General features: G+C 54.5%; 7 protein-coding genes across 7 annotated transcripts; 3 read left to right on the top strand and 4 right to left on the bottom strand.

The window, feature by feature from the left end:
- Positions 1-23: 23 nt before the first annotated feature.
- Positions 24-2,414, bottom strand: BDP55DRAFT_629209 (ion channel protein; the record flags this gene model as incomplete). Its single annotated transcript, XM_060571995.1, has 2 exons — positions 24-2,031; positions 2,137-2,414. The coding sequence occupies 2 exons, from the start codon at positions 2,412-2,414 to the stop codon at positions 24-26; spliced, it is 2,286 nt and encodes a 761-aa protein (XP_060432940.1).
- A 1,091-nt stretch (positions 2,415-3,505) lies between these two features.
- BDP55DRAFT_577423 (uncharacterized protein) lies at positions 3,506-5,468 on the top strand. The gene is made up of 2 exons (XM_060570791.1): positions 3,506-3,816; positions 3,871-5,468. The coding sequence occupies exons 1-2, from the start codon at positions 3,677-3,679 to the stop codon at positions 5,045-5,047; spliced, it is 1,317 nt and encodes a 438-aa protein (XP_060432939.1). The 5' UTR covers positions 3,506-3,676; the 3' UTR covers positions 5,048-5,468.
- A 245-nt stretch (positions 5,469-5,713) lies between these two features.
- Positions 5,714-6,798, bottom strand: BDP55DRAFT_654706 (uncharacterized protein). The gene is made up of 2 exons (XM_060574274.1): positions 6,333-6,798; positions 5,714-6,269 (listed from the first exon to the last, which is right to left on the bottom strand). Exons 1-2 carry the CDS (start codon positions 6,732-6,734, stop codon positions 6,006-6,008), a joined length of 666 nt encoding a protein of 221 aa, XP_060432938.1. The 5' UTR covers positions 6,735-6,798; the 3' UTR covers positions 5,714-6,005.
- A 189-nt stretch (positions 6,799-6,987) lies between these two features.
- BDP55DRAFT_433502 (uncharacterized protein) lies at positions 6,988-8,211 on the top strand. The gene is made up of 4 exons (XM_060567545.1): positions 6,988-7,272; positions 7,349-7,507; positions 7,564-7,638; positions 7,702-8,211. The coding sequence occupies exons 1-4, from the start codon at positions 7,157-7,159 to the stop codon at positions 7,931-7,933; spliced, it is 582 nt and encodes a 193-aa protein (XP_060432937.1). The 5' UTR covers positions 6,988-7,156; the 3' UTR covers positions 7,934-8,211.
- A 651-nt stretch (positions 8,212-8,862) lies between these two features.
- On the bottom strand, positions 8,863-11,084 carry BDP55DRAFT_726038 (Zn-finger in ubiquitin-hydrolase; the record flags this gene model as incomplete). Its single annotated transcript, XM_060579083.1, has 2 exons — positions 8,863-10,080; positions 10,134-11,084. 2 exons carry the CDS (start codon positions 11,082-11,084, stop codon positions 8,863-8,865), a joined length of 2,169 nt encoding a protein of 722 aa, XP_060432936.1.
- A 2,039-nt stretch (positions 11,085-13,123) lies between these two features.
- On the top strand, positions 13,124-13,822 carry BDP55DRAFT_629205 (uncharacterized protein; the record flags this gene model as incomplete). Its single annotated transcript, XM_060571994.1, has 1 exon — positions 13,124-13,822. The coding sequence occupies one exon, from the start codon at positions 13,124-13,126 to the stop codon at positions 13,820-13,822; it is 699 nt and encodes a 232-aa protein (XP_060432935.1).
- A 2,077-nt stretch (positions 13,823-15,899) lies between these two features.
- Positions 15,900-18,437, bottom strand: BDP55DRAFT_691936 (uncharacterized protein; the record flags this gene model as incomplete). Its single annotated transcript, XM_060577045.1, has 2 exons — positions 15,900-16,000; positions 16,058-18,437. The coding sequence occupies 2 exons, from the start codon at positions 18,435-18,437 to the stop codon at positions 15,900-15,902; spliced, it is 2,481 nt and encodes an 826-aa protein (XP_060432934.1).
- Positions 18,438-19,686: the final 1,249 nt, after the last annotated feature.

The following is a 19,686-nucleotide window of genomic DNA, read 5'->3' as shown; positions in this document are numbered from 1 at the left end:
GTAAATCAAGAAGGGGGGTATCACTATCTCAACAACTCATCAACCTCCTCCCTCCCCTTCCTCTCATCAGCCAGATCCCGCTCTCTGTCCACCGTACTCTTTCTCTCAAGCTCCTCGCCGCGCACAACGTCAAGCTCATCCCGCAGCTTCTCGGTCAACTTCTCCAGAATCCACTCGCACTCCTCCTGGCTGCCCATCAGCGGCGACTGCGAGCCGACCCAGGACCACTTATCCTCGTCGGGACACTCTGCTTCCGTGTGCTCTGCATTCTCCTCGTCAACAACCCCGTTACGGCGTCGTTTCTTGGCCGCCTTTTTCGCCTTCTTCTTGGAGTGGATGTGTGGGCGCGCCTTGCGGTGCGTGGCGGAGCTGGATTCGTCTTCGCCTATGAGCTTGAGGTACCACGCCCACTCGGCGAAGGTGTATCGCCGAGCGGGCTTTTCTTTGGCGTGTTGGCGGACGGCGGCGATTTCGGAGATGAGGAGGAAGTGGTAGTCTGCGCGGGAGGCTGGGAGGGCGGAGGTGGGATCTCGGATGCGGGAGAAGGGGCGGCGGCGGCGGGTTGTGTTGGTGTTGTTGTTCGTACTGGTTTGACGGTTGCGGGGTGATGGACGGGCTTGCGAGTCTTTTGGTTCGGGTGAGAATGCTGGTGGCGCGCGGGAGGTTTCGCGGTCCAGGACGGTGGAGTAAGCTTCTGTCTCGTCGCTTTCTTCGTCGTTGTTATCGTCGTCGTCGTTTTCTTCCCGACGTCTGCGGTGGGCATTTGAGAAGAAGCCTGGTGGGAGGGCGTCGTCTTCTTCATCCGAGTCGTCGTCGGAATCCTCGTCGGTGGGGTGGAAGAGGAAGCCGCAGGTGAGGCGGTGGAGGACGGACATGAGGTCCTTGTGGAAGCCGCGCTCACCGGGGAGGATGGTGATGTTACCGAGCTCGAGGGTGGCGTCGCGGACGGCCTTGACGACGGTGTCGCCCGCGTTGGAGATCATGACTGTCATGGTGGGTAGGGCGAGAAGGGACCAGAAGACGAAGAAGGCTTTGCCTGAGTTGGAAATGGGGGTGCGGTCGCCGTAACCTATCGTCGTGAGAGTGACAAAGGCAAAGTAGAAGCCCTCAAAGTAGGACCAGTTCTGGTAGGGGCGCTCGCACTCCTGAAAGACTTTTGCGCCGACGAGCCAGAGGATCAGCCAGGAGGAGAAAGAGACGGACATGGCCATCCAGCGGCGGCGGGCGGAAGCCTGGTGCTGGATCTTGCGCATGAGGTTGAATTCTTCCTCACGGCGCTCGAGCTCCGTGCCAGGCAGAGTGGGAGAAGAGACGGCGGACGCAGAAGTTTCCATGGTGTCTGGATGGATGGGCTTCAGGATCTCGTCTTTGCCCTTGCGGGTCATTGTGCGGATGAGCTGGCGGCGCTTCTTCTCGACCATGCGGGCGTCGAGCCTGCGGCGGCCGCGCTCGAGGACGAGGCTTCGGATGGAGCCGATGACGAGACCGAGGGAGATGACGCCGACGAGGGCGTAGGGGATGAGGAGGGCGCGGCCTAGGGGCGATGCGGCGGCGAAGTCGCCGAAGCCGACGGTGAAGAGGGTGACTTGGGCCCAGTAGACGGCGTCGAGGTAGGACCAGCTCTCGATGGTGGAGAAGACGAGAGCGCCGACGAGGAGGTAGCAGAGGAAGAGGATGGTCTGAAGCATGAGGGTGCGCTGGGCGGTGGTGAGCTGGAAGTCCTTTGCGTAGTGGCTGGTGGAGGCGCCGTAGACGGTGACGACCATGAGGGAGGCCGTGAGGAAGTAGAGGATGGCGGCGAACATGCCGTAGTAGAAGGCCTGAGAGAAGATGTACTCCTCGGCGGGCTCGATGACGAGCGGACCCGCGGCGGTGGCGTTGAGGGCGACGAGGCAGATGGCGGACATGTACCAGCCGACGATGGTGATGGGTTGAGCGAGGGAGAAGCGAACGCGGCGGGCCATGTTGAGGAGGAGGAAGACGTTTGAGATGATTGCTATGGCCAGCTGGATGGCGTTGACGATGATGAGCCTGCAGGCATGGTTAGCTTCTGGTAATGAGTGTTCATGCATAGCTCACGCATAGCGAGTGAGAGAACATGAATGACACGGGTGTCTGAATGAGACGGGGACTGACCATTTCGGATCCGGCTCAAAAGCGGCGGTAGTGATGTCGGTGCCGGGTGGGTAGTGCTGTCGCCAAGGCCGGACAAGGGCGCAGATACTGAAAGCCGAGGCAACGGGGCCGAGGGTGCCGGCGATCATGGGGAACGCGGAGGAGGCGAACCACCACCGGCTCGGGTCGAGGTGTGCGACATCGTTGGCGAAGCGCTTCTCGCTGCTGCGGGGGTTCTTGGACTGCTCGAGCTGGCCGATGCGCTCGTCAATGTTGTCGCCCAGGTCGGCGTCGTTCATGGCGGCGTCGAGGTTGGGTCGAGCGGCGAGCCGCGGGGGGCAGATGAGCGGGTGCGATGTGGTGGATCCGCCGAAGGTGAAGGCATTCCCGGCTGCTGCAAGCTACCTAGGTAATATCCCAAGAACACGACACTAGAGTCTTGCGGACGACTACTCTAACAGGTCTTGGCCGTAGTTGATAACAGTGTTGAAGAAGAGGGGATTCCTACGATCTCCTTTTTCTTCATCGAGGTTGAGGATCCATTGAGTCTAGACTCCTGAAAGTGCTATCCGTGCTAGCCGGGGTGCCCCAGATGGAGGGGAATGAAGGCACTTCGCGATGACGTCTGTTTGGGGGATGCCGAAGAGGGTGTGCACTCGCGCCTTGTTTTTCCTCTCTTTTTTTTTCCTTTTCGCGTCTACTGATCAGATAGCTGAGACACGTCAAAAAAGATATGTTCCAATACGTAGCGAGGCACGCAACGGACGGGCGTTTTGTTGCGTGGCCTAGTTTAGATCGTAAACGGCCGGATGATCTCTTGTCTGACCATCTCAGATTCTCGAGTGTGCGGTTCCCTCGCGAGGTCGGCGATCTGTTGCCCTTGAAGAAATGTTTGGCCGCCAGATCCGCCGTGACCGTTTGCACCATTCGTCCTTGGCACTCAGATTTATATATATCCTTCTTCACTTGGCATGTAATATGCCCCCCGGATTGCATGTCGCCAACAGATTGGTGTCAATCATCAGACAGATCAGGTCACCCATGCATGTGGTAGGACAGAGCTCATGATCTCTCTCGACACAGCGATCCCTTGGCTCCATTTCAGCGGTGGTTGCTCCGTGCTCCGGCGCTTGGGTAGTGGTAGTGGTAGTGGCAGGTGGTAAGTAGTAGACGCTACTGCAACAAAGTGGGAGTCGAGGGGACCCTTGACCAAGAACTCGAAGCTTAGCAGCGGTGACGTGTGGGGGACAGTTTGCGGCGGTGCAAACACGAAGGGCTGGAGAATCCGAGATGATGGTGGTGTGGTGTGGTGGTGTGGTGGTGTGGAGGAGACGGAATGGCCGCTGGTTGGTCCGAGGGTGGCCCCTTCAACTTACCTTAAGGTAGTGAGAAAAAAAACGCGTCTGGGGAGTTGCAGTTAGTTGTTTACTCGGATAACTCACTCATCAAACTTATACACTTTCATTTGAGTACTCACATGACTATGAGTGTATGAGTGAGCAATCGATTGAACATGAGTGTTTCAGTGGCTAGTTCTGCTATCGTTTCATAATCTTAGACGATGAGAAAATGGCCGAATCCCTGGCTGTCGTCTCGTCTACGCCCAATTCATGTCTTCCAACGGCGATGTTTCCATCTTGAGAGGCCTGACATCGAGTCCGTCGACGTGCCTTGTCGCTCGTCGGGGGCCATCACAGTAGAGTAGATCTCACTTCATTCCATCAGACCATGACTTCTTTTCTAACCAACCATCAGCCTTCACAATGTCAACCGTCATCCCGCCACAACCCCCTTGGTGTTGTACATCCCGCCCTTCTCACCAACCCCGGGACACTTGACCCCCATCCCCCACTTCCTCATGCCGTACCCAACGGCCGTCATCAACTACCGATGGTCCCCGTCCCGGTCCGAGTCCCCGGTCCCCACCTCTCCGGAAACCACTCACGACCACGACCACGACCACGACCACGACTTCAACTTCATCACACCTCTCACATGGCCCACCCCCTTACACGACGTCCTCGCCGGCTACACCTGGGTCACGGAAAATCTCCTACCCCCGGGCACTACTTCCCGCCGCGACATCTACGTCTACAGCTCCCACGCCGGTGCCAGCATGGCCGCCTCCCTAGCCCTCACCGAATCCCACCACCACGCCCGCATGGCCGTCCGTGGACTGATCGCCTGGAACGGCATATACAACTGGTCCATGTTCCTCCCGGATCACAAGATCAACAGACCCGCCACCGCGCGCAGCAAGAAGCTCCCGCCGCGGCCTGAGGAAGGGTCGGCGCTGCATATGCTGCAGATGAAGATGGCGGACCTCTTCCATGCGCCCGTAGACCTGTTCGATCCGTTTGTTAGCCCTAGTCTCCTCTTCCAGACGCCTGGCATGAACGCGCCGTCGAGCTTCGTGCAGGCGGCGGCTGTGTCATCGTTGTTGGAACGGCTTTCCTCTGTCAACTCGGACGTGAAGCCGGCTGATGTCCTGGGCATCTCGGAAGGGTTGTTGTTGACGGCGCCGAGGCGGAGTGCCCTTGTGTTCCCGCCGAGAAAGTCGACGCTCAAGTTGCCTTCTGTTTTGCTACTTCATGATACCCCGACGGAGGCCGTCGTAAAGCGTAAGACGACAAGGAAAAGCAGCATGGCGTCGGCCATGGCCGGAGAACTCGCTTCTAGGACGGCATGGAGACGGAAGGTATCTGGGCACACGTTCGAAGCCCAGGCAACCGAGCTGGCGGGGTTGATGAGGCGGAGCCTGGAGAAGCTGGAGTTCAAGGCCAGGTTGCAGTGGGATGAGGATTTTGACGTGGAGACTGAGGCTGAGAGGCGGGTGACCGTCGTCGAGGTTGGCGAGAATGAGGGGCTTGAGCTTGGTGAGCGTGGCGAAGATGCTATTGTGGAGTGGTTGGAGGATAGGATACGCTTGTGATACCCATCAATTCTCCTTTCATATTACATTTTTCTTTGAAGGGCACTGACCAGTACTTGTGTGGCATAATGTGCTTTTCGTTTCGAAAACTTATGCGGCCACGGTAGGGGATGAGTCGATGAGGCCGTAGCAAGATGTGATAGTCAGGTGTTTATTCCGAGCTCCTCGGTAGTCGGATCATCCACGCACAATTGAGGCCGTGTATACCTTGGGTAGACAGACGTCCGGGTCGTATGGCAGGCAAGTTTCTGGGTTGAACTGGCGCACCTTCCTTCCCAAGGTAATTTGCAACTTCACCTACCTGCCTGACCTCCCCGCCCCACACATGGCTGTCTTTTCATCTCATCCCGTCTCATGCCCCCATCCACCGCCCGTCCAGACCATTATGAGGCGTTCCAACTCGCTTTGCTTTCACCAGGTGAGGCGGACTGTTAGACATTGCACTTGGTCTAACGGTAAGTCTCATCACGCTGAGAGAAAAGAAATATCTCGATCGGGCTCTCCCTGGTTGCCTCGCGAGACGCGCAAGTTCGAGCCTCGGCTGGATTTGGGCGTGTATAGTTTTTTTTTACATTTTCTGTACTGCTTGTTTTGCGTCCATCTTTTTATAGTACGGTTGTTGCGTTTGTTTCAACTTTTCTTCATGCAAAAAAGGTGGTTTCGGTTGTGGTTTTGATATTCGCTCATATTCGCGACATTATTCCCTTAGTAACTCTGTTAGGCATAAGAAACCCTATCATCTCCCCGGACACAAACTTGGAATCACATCTGCTATGATAATAGCAATGTTCTCACACCGTTCAACTTCACGGAAACCTGCTACCAGTGTTCTTAAACAACTCCTCATGCCCGTCTCTGTTCCAAATCAATTCATGCTATCATCCTACAGGAAAATCAAGCCAGCAGGCCTTGATAGTTCCCAGGTGATTAAACACTTGCTGCTCTGAAGACTACCGTTTCAAGTTTCGTAGAATCGGAGTTTCGCATTGCTGAGCCAGAGGGCGACCAGCACCGTCCAGGGAAGGATGCGCAAGAGGATGGTCTGTCCATCCATCTCCCATACAATGCCCAGACAGAACCCGAGCAAAATGCTCCCAGTAAGCATGGTGTCCCGGTATTTGTCTCGATGGTTCAGATGGTATAACGTCGACGCCCCAGTTCCGTATGCAACCAATCCGAGGATCAACACTGCGGGGGTCGAGCTCGAGAGGACACGGATAGCCTGTACAGGATAGTCCCATGGAAGTTAGTCACGGAGACCAAATAATATATTGGAACTACTGACCTTGCTTGTCATATTTGCTCCTAAAATGTCACCCCACATCCAATACCATCCCTCATCAGACGAATGGGCTTCGACGGGAAAGCCTCCGTCATCCGAAGACGCCTTTTCAAGATCAGTCTGACCTCGACCGAGTATGGCATATAGATCAAGGACGCTCGAGCCCAGTAAGATCAATGTCGCCGCTAGAATCGCTTTCGCAGGTCTTTTGAAGTCGGAGATATCCTCACTCGTCGAGCCGCTTGCGTGGGACGTGAGGTTCGAAATCTTGTCCCCCAAAGGCTCCATCCCGAGACCGTTTTTCTCGATATCAGCGCTCAGGTATCCAGTCAACGGCGGAGGCCTTCTCGGATTGCGGAATCCATTGAACACTCGCACGTTTGAGAAATTTTCTCGCATAATCATCGGATTTCTCGAAGACTTTATCTGCTGTAGAATGGGATTCGTGTTTGGTGTTTCTGCGAAGTTGCAAGCCTGCTTGACGCTTTCCAGGAATGAAGTGCGGCCCAACCCCTCAACTAGTCCTGCCGTTGCACACATGGTCTCGAAGAGAGCCTGATGATTGGGCTGTGGAAAGAGGCAACCAATACATAGCCTCACTTGTTGTCGCGTTACACAATGTAGGCCTTGGGTTCCCTGGCCTCATACCAGACTTCGGGCCCCCTCTCCAACTTCTCCTTCTCTCCCAACCTTGACGATTCGGCGAAACTACTCGGCGCCGTCCTCTTTGCAACATATCTTCATATCTCTGACCGCTGGGACCTAATAACGAACACTGGCTTGACCTGTTTATACCCGCATTTTTGTTTTGATCCGTTCTTGTGATCATGACAGACTTAGAGCTACAGAGAGTCGGGGAACCAATTCCCCCAGATCCGGCTCCTCCAGACAGGTCAATTTCGATTCATCAAAGAGTCCTGAGGCTTCCAATCGATAGCATTGAGTGCGTTTCTACTTTCCCTTTCAGGAGGCACCAGATATGGAGTTAATACTGATACGAAGCCCCTTTATCTTTCTAGGATCTGGCATAATATCGGTATCGGGACTCGAATCGGTACGCTGCGTCACGACCGTGTTCTCACAATACTGCGTAAGGTTGGGGGAGTGGCCTCAACCATCCTATCTGTCTATGTAGCGGTTGAGCACGATGAGCCTATTGCCCAGTTAGCGTACAACAGGTCTGCCGACTCGTTACAAAGGCTCTCGCAATTATCTTACTAACAATCATGAATAGCCTGTGGTGTCTTACTTTCGCTGCGAATAGTGCCCTCTTTCTTACATGGCGTCACATGTCCAGGATGCAAAATGTGTAAGTGCTGATTCCCACTCGATCAACCAGGCAAGTTTGGCGAAACTGACTGCTCCAATACAGTTATTCCATTCTCTTCATCGTACTTTCCTATGCGACCCTGACCACACTACTAAAGGGTCCGGAGCTGGTCCTCAACAAGATCCTTCCGATGCTCCCTCTGGTTGTGGTTTTGGGCGCGTTCTTGTCCTCGCTCATATTGAGCACATGGAAGGAAATCAGCGGCTCACAAAATCTGGACATGGAGCACGGAGACCACCCTGCCTGGGATGCGGTGGCTTCTTGTCTTGTCTAAGCCGATCACAGGACAACGTCATTGCCAATGTGTTTGATCTCCTTTAAGATAGCGAATAATCACGCCTGGTATGCCTACTATTCGATGCCTCGTTTCCTCATGAACGGCTTCGAACTTACATGGGACCTCGGTGTGCGACTTTGCAGAGGATCGACAACACAGTTCAATAATAAAAGCAAAAAAATTCAAATACTACTCTGGGACAACTGCAAATTTGGAACCGAAGTGACAGTGTTATTATCTTACAAAATGCCGACAACACTAGGCAACTTCACTAACATCAATCAGCTCATTTCCCCTTCACTTCCTTGACCCTCCGCTGGTCTGAACTTCAGAACTGATTGTTTCTCAACAGCGCCATGATACGTTCTTCGGGTACTTAGATATCTCACTCCAGCAGCATTCAAATCGTAGACTGGAAGCTTCCATCACCATATCTGCTTATCCAAGCCTTCTATTCACACCCAAACTCGTGCCCACAGCATAGCGGCGACCGAATACCAAGACAGCATCAATAAAATTATGTGAGGGAACCATCCCCTTATAAGGTCCGGGTTAGAAGGAGGGGCCATGGACAACAGCATCTTCATTCAGTATATCCCATGATTCAATCTTTGCTGCGTAGGATGCATGGAGACCGTCGTTGCTTATTAGAAAAGTAGAAGACCCGTCTCTGACGAGACGGGAGCTACGCCTTCCAGAAACAGACATCGTCTGGGGGAGACGAAACTAGTGCCATAGATCCAATATGTGGAAACATGAATAACTTCACGCAAATCAAGCGTGTAGAGAGAGGAAGCTTTCTGAATACTGATTTCTGAAACTTAAACGCTCTAATACTAGGTAGGTATCGCTATATCCATGCACCATGAGAAGCCTGACCACCCATCCCCCTTGAACGCCAGATCCAATGAACACCCTATGACAAACTACTTCTTCGCCCTCCGCTTTCCCTTCTTCTCAGGAACGCTGACGCTCCCTTCCGCAATTTCACCAGCCTCAATCTCGCCCGCCTTCTCCATCTGCTGCAACTTCTCCTGTCCCGATATAAACATGGACAAATCTCGATTCATCTCCTGCAACTCCACCACCTGCTCCTTGTACGACGCCTCGCTCTTCTTCAGCGCCTCGAGCTCGGCTTTGTTGTGCTCCACGCGCTTCATGAGGCCCTGAGTGACTTGTTTCTCCTCCTGCAGGGCTTTACCCATGTTGCGGGCGAGTTCCTGGGCCTTGGTGGCCTTTGCTCGGTCGCGCTCTGCGTCGCGCTCGAGTTGTGGTATGACTTGCGTTTTGAGGCGTGTGAGTTCCGTCTTGAGGGTGGCGTTCTCTTCCAGAGCTGTGGTGGCTTGCGCCGATGCAGACTCGGCTATCGCGGCCGCCTTGGAAGCCTTGTCCGCCACTTTGCTGATCATCTCCTCAAAGTAGACCCGCTGTGATTCAAGCTGACTGGTCAGGAGATGAGTATACTCCAAGCCGATGTTGTCCAGCTTTGCACGAGGGACAGTATCCTCATAGCCACCTTCTGGTCCGTGGTGATGTCCGTTGCTGCCCGGGAGCTCAACGACCTTACCGTCGCCCTTATCACGGATCAAACGATGTACCCACGTATCCCCAGCGTAGTCCCATACATGCTGCGTCTCCAGCTCTAGCGAGAAGCTATGCGCCGTCTCCTTCCAGTGGTCCTTGGCATGGCCGCCCTTATATCGACCGCAGCCGACATTTCCGCAAATAAGGCAGATCCATAGGTCATCGGTGGAATCGCATACGCTGCACAGATTTGATACGGAAGAGCCAAATGGTTGTGTATATGGGTTTGACGGGTCGTATGCGGTTTCGGGATTCGTGTGTCGGCAGACCGGACAACCTGAGCCTTTCCAGTTTTGTAGGCAGGTACAATGAAAGACGTGCTGGCAGGGAATCGTCATTAGGCCTGTTGTATCGTCCATGCGCTCGAGACACACGGGGCAAGTAGGTAGTTCGATGAGATTCGGTGTTGGCGGAGGGAAAGGCCTGAGACTACTCGAGGCGACGACGGAAGAAGACGAAGGCGTGAAGGGATCGTGGTTGAGATCGGGAAACGTTCTGTTTTCTCTAGTCGGTGTCTCAAAGGTGATGGATTTGACGAAGACAACATGGCAAACTTGAGCCTGTAGAAGAGTTAGTCACACGGCCATGTCCGAAATTGCGTTTGACTCCTCACCTCCATGCTGTTGAAGACCTTCCCGTCAAACTCTTTCTGCCACGCCCGCGCCTTCTCGCTGTTTCCAAACTTCAGAAGCACCAAGTATCGATTCATCCTGGCCGTCATGACCATTCGCCAGTGACTGATGTCGTTCCTCCATTTCTCACCGACGTACCCAATGAAGTCGCCCGGGCTGAGGTAACTTGGCACCGCTGGTATGCAAAGTGTCGTGCAGTCTTCTGCTTTGACATCATCACCTTCTGATGGCGGCAGTCCCAAAGCAGGTGTCTCCTCCTCATCGCGGTAGAAGTGTATGACTCCCCAGCCTACTTCCGTACTTCTTGTATCCAGCGGAACGTACTTCGCTTTCGTGGAGATACCGGCGCCGCCGAATGTTGGACCAACGCCCAGGTCTGCGGCAGAGCTCATTGCCTCGGCCGCCATTTGATCTGTATGCTCGTCGCTTTCTGAATCGACGTCGATGCTCTCGATGCTGATTTGACCAAAGCGCCAGTCCTTGACTGCCGTCTCTGGTCGAATCGCTGCCGAAGAAGGCGGGGGTGGGAAGCTCTGCGTACGGGCTCTCCACTGCCTCTCGGTTATCCTCTCGATGTTACTGCCACTGTCTTCCTTGGCTGGAGCTCTTGAAGGTCCGCAGTCGATGAGGTTCGGGCTCGAAGTATGTTCCGGAGCTCTGTGTGTATTTGATCGATAGGTATCGGCGGGGTAAGGTGGTTCGAAGGCTTGTAGTGGTGAAGGCTGTGGTCGAAAACTTGTACTCGGTCTCTTCGAACTTTTCCTGGAATGCGCGGGTAGTTCAGCGAAGATGTTGGCGCCTTTCGGCGGAAGCCACACGTCTTTACGGGGAGCTGCCGCCTGCTCTTTGCCTTTGACGACCTTGGTATCGGCGGGTGCGGGGCTTGGGGTGGAATAAAGCTCGAACTTGAGGTGATAGAAGAAGGTCCGCATAGCACTTCTGAGCCTCGCAGGCTGCCGTGAGACGATGATGGTTGTCTTTGGCGGATGGGAGTGTTTCGGCAACTAATATGGAAGACACCAAACTATGGAGGTAAAAGAAAGTAAGGTTCTAGGTGTTTCCGAAACGTCCATGGGCTGTTCATATCGCGGCGCAACTCGTGGAAGCAGATGGGATAATTGTGTTGTGGGGAAGATTATAGTCATTCAGGTGCGAGGCTCGAGCAGCTGAGCAGCACCCCACAGCCCCACCACTGAGGACCTCGCTCCATCCGGTACGTCACTGATACGCCGCTAATGGGTCAACCTCCCGACAGTGACATGCTCATCACATTGATTCTGTACACTTCAAACCTCAAAATGTCACGATAAAATGGGCAATACAAAATAGTTGAGACTTCAATGAGTCTGATATTGACGCTTTTGTGAGCGCACGGATGCCTAGCTAAGTTTCTAGGAATATGTGAAGATATCATTCAGAATCATTGTCCCGCCATAATCGTAAGCCGTTAACGCCGTCCCACACCCGAACCGACTGTCCCATCAACGAATCCGTCGCTTACTGGCCGCCACGAAGACGGAGGACGAGATGAAGGGTGGATTCCTTCTGGATGTTGTAGTCGCTCAGGGTGCGACCATCTTCCAACTGCTTTCCAGCGAAGATAAGACGCTGCTGGTCGGGAGGGATACCCTCCTTATCCTGAATCTTAGACTTCACGTTGTCAATCGTGTCTGATGACTCGACCTCCAAGGTAATCGTCTTGCCAGTCAACGTCTTCACGAAGATCTGCATACCACCACGCAGACGGAGGACAAGATGCAGGGTAGACTCCTTCTGGATGTTGTAGTCCGACAACGTGCGACCGTCCTCAAGCTGCTTTCCGGCGAAAATCAAGCGCTGCTGGTCGGGGGGGATACCCTCCTTATCTTGGATCTTCGACTTAACGTTGTCAATGGTGTCTGAAGATTCAACCTCGAGCGTGATTGTCTTGCCAGTAAGAGTCTTCACGAAGATCTGCATACCACCGCGAAGACGGAGAACCAAGTGGAGCGTGGACTCCTTCTGAATGTTGTAGTCGGAGAGGGTGCGGCCATCCTCAAGTTGCTTGCCAGCAAAGATCAAACGCTGCTGGTCAGGAGGAATGCCCTCCTTGTCCTGAATCTTGGACTTGACGTTGTCGATGGTATCAGAAGACTCGACCTCAAGGGTGATGGTCTTGCCGGTGAGGGTCTTGACGACTGCGGGGAAGGTTAGCAACTTTATAGTTGATAGGGTGTTCGACGCGAGACGACTTACAGATTTGCATACCACCACGAAGGCGGAGAACCAAGTGAAGGGTAGACTCCTTCTGGATGTTGTAGTCGGAAAGGGTGCGGCCGTCCTCAAGCTGTTTGCCAGCGAAAATGAGACGCTGCTGATCGGGGGGAATGCCCTCCTTGTCTTGAATCTTGGACTTGACGTTGTCGATGGTATCGGATGACTCGACCTCGAGAGTGATGGTCTTGCCGGTAACTGGAAGGGACGGTGTCAGTTGGTGGCGGGGATGATGACTGGGTGCCTAGACTACTTACGGGTCTTGACGAAGATCTGCATGATGGCGACTTCGATAGTTTCTGATGTGTCGTGTTTGTTTTGATATTCCTGAATGGAGTTGCTCGTGATCGAGTAATCGCTGATGAGAGGTTCGCCGAGCGAGAGTGTTGGGTAGTGGATGTGATGGGGGGAAGAGAAAAAGGAGGGGACGAAGAGGTGTAGTGGCTTAAATACCGGAAGGCAACCAAGGTGTCAGAGAGATGCGGCCTGGGCTTGTCTGAAGCCGGGAAGGAAGGACCTGGAGCCAAGTTGGGTGGTGGTGGCAGGTGCATCGGTGACTGACTGACCGCGGAAGGCAAGGAAGGGGAAGGAGGCGCTTGATTGGGGGCGCAGGTGTGCGAGAAAGTGGGGCGGGTTATGCAGTGAGTGGCACTGAGTGCCTTCTTCCTCAGTTCTGACTTCTGAGTGCCTTGTCTGGCAGCGTCTGGGGGAATGGCGAATGATTCATCAGCAACTGCGCAAGTGCCACAAGGCGCTAAAGTACCTAGAGAGGAGCAAGCCGGAACCCTCCAGAACCAAGTGGGGTTTTCTCATGGAGGCCGTACCTCTACCTCCAAACTCACATGAACCTGTGCTTCGAAGAGGTAGAAGAACCTTTCCCTTGCTCCTTATCGCCGACGAATCTGGAAAGGCTGGAACCCAGAGCGCTGTGCCTGATGTCTCAGTTGCGACTTGCACTGGACTGTTGGCCACTCGTCGCCGCCGCTTCTTTGATCAGATGGTCTCGTTCATGCCGCCCCTGCGCAGTGGTCTCAAGGCCAAAACAAACGCACAAAAAAAGAACCAGGTGGGAGATCCAATCTGGCATATCCGTCTCAGTGTCTTCTTCTTCTTCAAGATTTCGAGTTCTATGCCTTTGATGAAGCTACAAGACAATCACTGTTTGAACAGGAAAACACTCCACGGCTTCGATACCGCTAGTCTCCCGGAGAGTATCGAGGATGTCACTGCTGAACTGATGGGTCGCAAGAGGCCCACTAGACCCTTGCACCTACTCCGCCTCTTGCCGGGCGTCCTCACTTCACCTCTGTTTACAGTTCCACGTCCAACACGACCGGGAACAATCGTCACCGCCGACGACAGACATTGGGGCCGAAGAGGTCGCCGAGCGCATCCCCTGGAATGCCCACGATGCTAGCTGCCGATGGACTTGATACTTCCAGATCGAAATCAAGCAGGCTGGCAAGGCTGGCTTCGGTTTGACAAACTTGGCAGGAATTCGTCGTGTCTCACCTGCGCTTGACGGATTCCACGGACGCCAGCCCAAAGTCAAGTCTAAAGAGAAGAGCAAAGAGGGTCAGAAACAAGTCCGACCCGGCCGTGACTGTCACTGACAAACAAGCGCCCCACCCGCCACCCGGATAGGCAGACCGTAGCGGCTAGGAAACAAACCCAACTTGAGTCCTCCTCCACTCACCAATCACGCAGCCACGGCAGCATCTCAGACTCAAGCAGTGGGCAGCGAACATGAGAATCGCCACCTCCAGAGCCTCTTGGTCAATCTTTTCCCCGTCCCAATCGCTCGCTTGCTAATCCCGTCGCCCCCGTACAAAGCTTTTCTCGACCTCATGTCTAATTCCAATTCATTCGACCTAACCGGCCACGATGCCTTCCTTTCGATATGCCCTGCCGGCTGCTGAATGTCGCCGACCATCCTTCCCCCAACATAATACGGTCAAACACTAAAGTGCGGAGAAGGACCGGCGAGACCGGGGTGGCAGGTGAAATGAGCCGACGTCATCCCAAAGGCCACTGCACCCCCAACCTCTCCCGAACCCTGATTTTACGAACCACCGCCCGAACCTGACAGACAAACAAGCAGACAGGCCTCCAGATACCAATACTTCAGCCAAAGACGAGAAATTTCCTACGCATCCCAGTTCGGCGTCTCCAGCCCAACAACGAATTCACCAAAGTCGCAAGCAAAAAGAATGCGAACCTCCGCATCCTCCTTCGAAGCGACGCTTTCGTCAGCCGAGGAATGAAGCGATGGCGACATCGGTCTTTGCTCGCTCGTCGCTCGGGCCTTATCGCGACATCCGTTCACGCGCTCTCTTCCCAGGGGGGGGGCCAAAAGGCGACGTTTCGCCCACACGAGCGAGACACTCACACACACTCTCGCGCGGCATCGCCTCCTCCTCCATACTAGGTACACAGTAGACAATGGTACAACTCGGCCACGTTGGCTGCACTGTTTCTCTGCAGCAACACACAAACACCACCACCACCACCACCACCACCACCATATGCATCCTTGCCCCTCCAGCCACTCTTCTCATTGGTTTGGCCTCAAATCGTACCAAAAGCACAAGGGCGCCCTCTATCCCCATTTGCTGCGATAAGGCCCCTTCTTCCCCTCATTGACCCTGCTTTAGCCCATCCCGCAGAGGTTCGTCCCCCAAACTACCTCAGATCACGCTGCTCTAGTCTGTCGAAGGTGGCACCTAGGTGGTCCACCACGTTGTGGGCTGCACGCCGCGGCTTGCATGCTGTCTCATCTGACCCTCATGTCTGTTTCCCTACCTTATCTAAAGGATGCCTTGAAGATACCCGTACATACGTCTCATTTGGGACGAAAGGGTACACAATCAATGTAGTCACGGTTTGAAAGGTGCATCTGAACTGATTGTAAAGGGCGCGAAACAAACAATCTCGATGTATCGATTTTGACCCAAGTTAACTACAACAGTGTAAATGCCGATATCGGCCAATTGTGCCTCTCCATTTCTCTGCGTGAAGGTTTTTTGCAAATGGGCCCTTCCAACGCCCAAAAATTCCAATGCATATCATAATCGTCTATGCTTGCTATGCTCTGTCATTTGCCTGTCGTGCCGGCGTGATCGTCTCCATGAACGTCCCTGGCGCATGTCGCGTCTCTCTTTGCCGCAGCGCAGCCCTTCTCGCCTGCGCTCGACTCCAGACCACCAACCCCGTTAAGCTTCGAGTCATACATTCGTAATTTGAATCATGATAAAAGGTCGTAACACATCGCGATGAATCGTCGTGGTGGGGAGGTGACCAGCCAAAAAGAAGTGAAGTGAAGAGGTGGGGGTAGAGATCTTGTGTGTGTGTGTGGTGTCTCGTTCAACGCCGTCGCTGTGACTCGAAATAACAAAAGAGATGCAACCAAATTGCCCACCCAGGGGCTTTTCAAAAATCATAATCTCAAGAAGGAAAATAATTGGCAGCAATAATAATGGCACAGTAGAGGACAATCAGTTGGCGCGGATCACGAGCTTTGACAAGAACTTGTTCGACAAGCAATCAAAGTCGTTGCGGTCAAAGCTAGCGTCGGGGCGAGTACGCAGGTATGCCTCTGTTGTAGACTATTAGTGCTCTGCAGACATGACGGGCGGAACCATTGATAACTTACCGTGCTTGATGACATGCTGACGGACCTCGGTCATGGCCTCGCAGACAGCAACGTTGTTGTTCAGGAGGTGGCCGTGCTTGGCGGTGTCCCAGTCCATGAAGGCAGGAAGCTTCTGGGAGATGGCGTGGAAGAGGCCGACAATGACACCAACGGGAGTAGTCTCCATGTCGTTGCAGAACTTGTTGACGGCGGCCGGATCGGGGACACGGTAGTGGCAGTCAAACTGCATCTCTTCCCAGACGGCGAGGAGAATGGAAGCTAGCATGAAGATGGTGGGCCAGTTCTTGAGACGCTCACCGCTGTAAACGCTGGAGTACAGAGAAGACAGCTCCTCGAGAATCTCCTTCTGGAGCTCGCGCCACATGTCGGCCATGGCACACTTGATCTGGAAGTTGATCATGACAGGGGCAACGGTCTTGCCATAGTACTTGGAGTCCTCATCGTCGATCTGGCCATCGAGCTGAACATCCTCGCCTTGGCTCTCAACCATGGTGATGTGCAGGGTGAGGTTGTAGGCAAGAACGAGCTTCAGAGCCTTGCGGATGACGGGCATACGCTCCTTGACGTAGTAGCGGTGAGCAGTCTTGAGGATCTCGGTGATGAAGGGAGTGCCCTCAAAGTGGTCCTCAATGAAGTCCTCGAAGCCTCCATCAATGTGCTTGTCAAGGTAGTCAGACAGAGCCTCAACAGAAACGCCCTTGGCACCAACATCGAGTCTCTCGGTGCGAATGTCAAAGTCAATGGGCTCCTGGTCGGTCAAGCAGGACTCAACCCAGTCAACCTGGAAGCAGCTCTCATCAGCCACGTAGACCTCGCGGACGTAGACGGGGAGGGCAAAGCCATAGCCGTGAGTGATCCACATGACAGTCTCGTTTTGAGCAAAGCCCTTGACGTTGTAGACAGAAACACCGCGGCCAAGATGACGCTCATAGTCGGCCTTCCAGTCCTTCATGAAGTAGCCGATATCCTTGATATCAATACGAGTGCAAGGAACCTGCCACAAACGAGCGTGAGACGGCTGGCAACCAGCACAAGGCTCGCCCTTGTCACAGGTCTTCTTCAAGAACTTGCAACGCAGGCAGGCACGAAGCTTTCTAATCTCACTAGCCTGCTTACGCTGCTCAGGCAGGAGAGGACCCTTTCTGCGGCCAACCTTCTTGACCTCTGTGCCATCCTTCTTGCCGGTTGAAGTGCGGCGAATGACGGCCTTGGTGGCCTTGCCGGTGACCGGGCTGCGTCTCTGGCCCGAGTTTCTCCGGGCGGTAGTGAGGATGGGAGGAGACGTGGCGCCGGAGCCGCTGGCGGGAGTTGGCCGGGTCGGTGTGGTCGTCTTGATAGGCATGGGAGCAACGGCAGCTGCAGGGCTGACTGTGTCGTGGTTGTGAACGTGGGCATGAGCGTGTGCGTGAGCGTGGCTGTGGGCATGGGCATGGTTGTGGTTGTGGCTGTCTCCGAAGCAATTGCGGTGAGATCCGGCATCGACATATCCGTCAGACTCGGGGGAGAAGGGAGAGATGGGGAAAGGAGCAATCTCCTCATAACTGCCGAGTTCGAATGAATTGGCGCCGTCCGACGAATCCGAATTGGTTCTCAAGTGAAGCGTCTGGCTGGGGTTGAAGATTGCCGCATTGGGCTGTGCCTGTTGAAAGTGGTCGAATCCTGCTCCAGAGCCCTGCTCAACGACCATTGACCACCCCTCTCCATTGCCAGTGCTCGGCAGGGACAGGACCTCGAGGAAGGTACCCGTCGGCGAATTGCTGCCAATGCTATGTGACAGGCCGTCAATTTGCAACGCTGAGGCAGCGGCTTGGATGTCGTGCCAGCTCTCCATTCCCAAGCTCCAGTTCATAGCCGGAACAGTGTCGTCCATGGGCGGCATGGTGTTGAAGGCGGATGCGAGTTGAAAGTTTGCGGCCTGCAGGGCCTGGGTCGTGGCGGGGAGGAAGTCGATGGGATTTGTCTGGAAGCCCGGGGCATATGGGTTGTATGTTACGGGCATGTATGCGTCGGAGACATATTGGGAGTAATCGGGCAATCCATGAGGGGTCTGCTGTTGCTGATGCTGATGTTGTTGCAAGGCCCAGTCGGTCAATGAGTTGACGGGTTGTTGATATGGTGAATGATGCGAGTGCTGGCTCAGAGGTGAGGAGCTGTGTGAGGGCGAGTGGGCTTGCTGGTCCTCGGGAGGACTCGAGGCTGCGACATTCGAGGTCATATCCAAGGGAATGGGCCAGATCCTCTGAGCGGGCATGTTGGTGACGCTCTGGGGGCTGTTCTGGGATGAGGGGATTTGCGAGGCATAGGAAAACCGGTCCCGCTGGTCGAAGGAGGAGAGGTCCAAGAGGGCGTCGCCTCCACTCGTATCGAAATTGACGTTCATGTTGGGTAAGATCAGTCGTGGAAAAAGGACCAACAACGGATAGGTGTAAGTCGAGAAACGGGAGTTGGGGCAGAGATATGGCCTTTTTCCCCAGGACACCGCTCTTTCGTCGGGGTGAGGGTGAGGTGGATAAGGGGAGCAAAAGACCTTCTTCGCTGCGGCGACAAAGGTTTTGGGGGGAGGATGAGGTGGGTAGGAAGAGATTCGGGTGGTGAGAAGGGCGAGAGACTTGGTCGGGGGCCCCAAAAGCGGGCATGCGTGGGTGAAGAGGAACGACGACGAGCCCGCGAAAGAAGCGGTGAGAGATGCAGTTGAACCTCCAGCCCCGGCCGGGAGCAAGAGCCAATGAACGGGGCGGCTGCTCCTTCTGCAGCTGCACGAGTGTGGAGCGGAGACGACCGGGGGGTGTCGCTCCAAAGTTGCGCCAGTGGGAAGGAGGGTTGGTGGTGGGTGGATTGCACTTGCACTTGCACTTGCACTTGCACTGGGGCAGCTACAGGTAGGTAGGTAGGTAGGTACTCCGTACCTTAGGACTGGCAAGAACTGGCAAGAAGATATGGGGACAGAGTACTTGGGCGACTGGATGGAAGGTGGGAAGCTGATACTTTCTGGATGGGAAAGAACTGGACCGCTGGACCATTGGACCCATCATCCATGAAAGTGGGGTGGGCGGCTGCTCACGAGGACCACTTTGTAACTTGACTCCATCCAATCACCCCAGCCGCCTCCGTGTGGGTGAGACTGTACATCATCCTCCTCGACACTGTATTTTTGCAGGCTGGGCCAAAGTGTTGGCGGGTACGGATAGTAAGAAACAGTGGGATGGGCGAGGATGAACGGGTTGTAAAACATGTCGCTAAACACCTTTTTTCCCTGGTTGGCCTGGCTGGAGCCTCCCCAGCTGTCTACGGATACCTGTGTCTGCGGCCTGCCCCCATCATCTAAGTACTGCAAACCCTGACCATGGGCGAATGGCTGGAAATCGATATTGGACGGCGTAGAAAGCGAGACGTGGTTGTAGCTCTGGCCAGGTACGTACCCTAAAGGTCGAGTGTCTTTTTTGGACGGGACGGGACTTGGAGGCTTGGAGCTGCCATCCACGCACTGCACCGGCGCACCCATTATTACCCACGCCATCTGCCATCCGCCATCCGCAGCCACCATCCGCAAAAGGTACGTACTTGTACCCACCCTGGGAGCGTTAATGGAAACGTTCTTTTCCGCCTTTGGCGAGGTCTCTGAACCCACC

This window comes from Colletotrichum godetiae (assembly GCF_030913485.1).
Source record: "Colletotrichum godetiae strain CBS 193.32 chromosome Unknown BDP55scaffold_9, whole genome shotgun sequence".
In the NCBI taxonomy this organism is placed as follows: domain Eukaryota; kingdom Fungi; phylum Ascomycota; class Sordariomycetes; order Glomerellales; family Glomerellaceae; genus Colletotrichum; species Colletotrichum godetiae.
This window is presented reverse-complemented; position numbering and strand designations above follow the sequence as displayed.

Bases quoted from the DNA above. Each gene is read 5' to 3' on its own strand.
- BDP55DRAFT_577423 (XM_060570791.1), top strand. From the start codon at position 3,677: ATGAGAAAATGGCCGAATCCCTGGCTGTCGTCTCGTCTACGCCCAATT. The intron at 3,817-3,870 runs GTAGATCTCACT...ACCAACCATCAG, and splicing joins TCGGGGGCCATCACAGTAGA to CCTTCACAATGTCAACCGTC.
- BDP55DRAFT_654706 (XM_060574274.1), bottom strand. From the start codon at position 6,734: ATGATTATGCGAGAAAATTTCTCAAACGTGCGAGTGTTCAATGGATTC. The intron at 6,270-6,332 runs GTCAGTAGTTCC...TATCCTGTACAG, and splicing joins GAGCAAATATGACAAGCAAG to GCTATCCGTGTCCTCTCGAG.
- BDP55DRAFT_433502 (XM_060567545.1), top strand. From the start codon at position 7,157: ATGACAGACTTAGAGCTACAGAGAGTCGGGGAACCAATTCCCCCAGAT. The intron at 7,508-7,563 runs GTCTGCCGACTC...AATCATGAATAG, and splicing joins GCCCAGTTAGCGTACAACAG to CCTGTGGTGTCTTACTTTCG. The intron at 7,639-7,701 runs GTAAGTGCTGAT...GCTCCAATACAG, and splicing joins ATGTCCAGGATGCAAAATGT to TTATTCCATTCTCTTCATCG.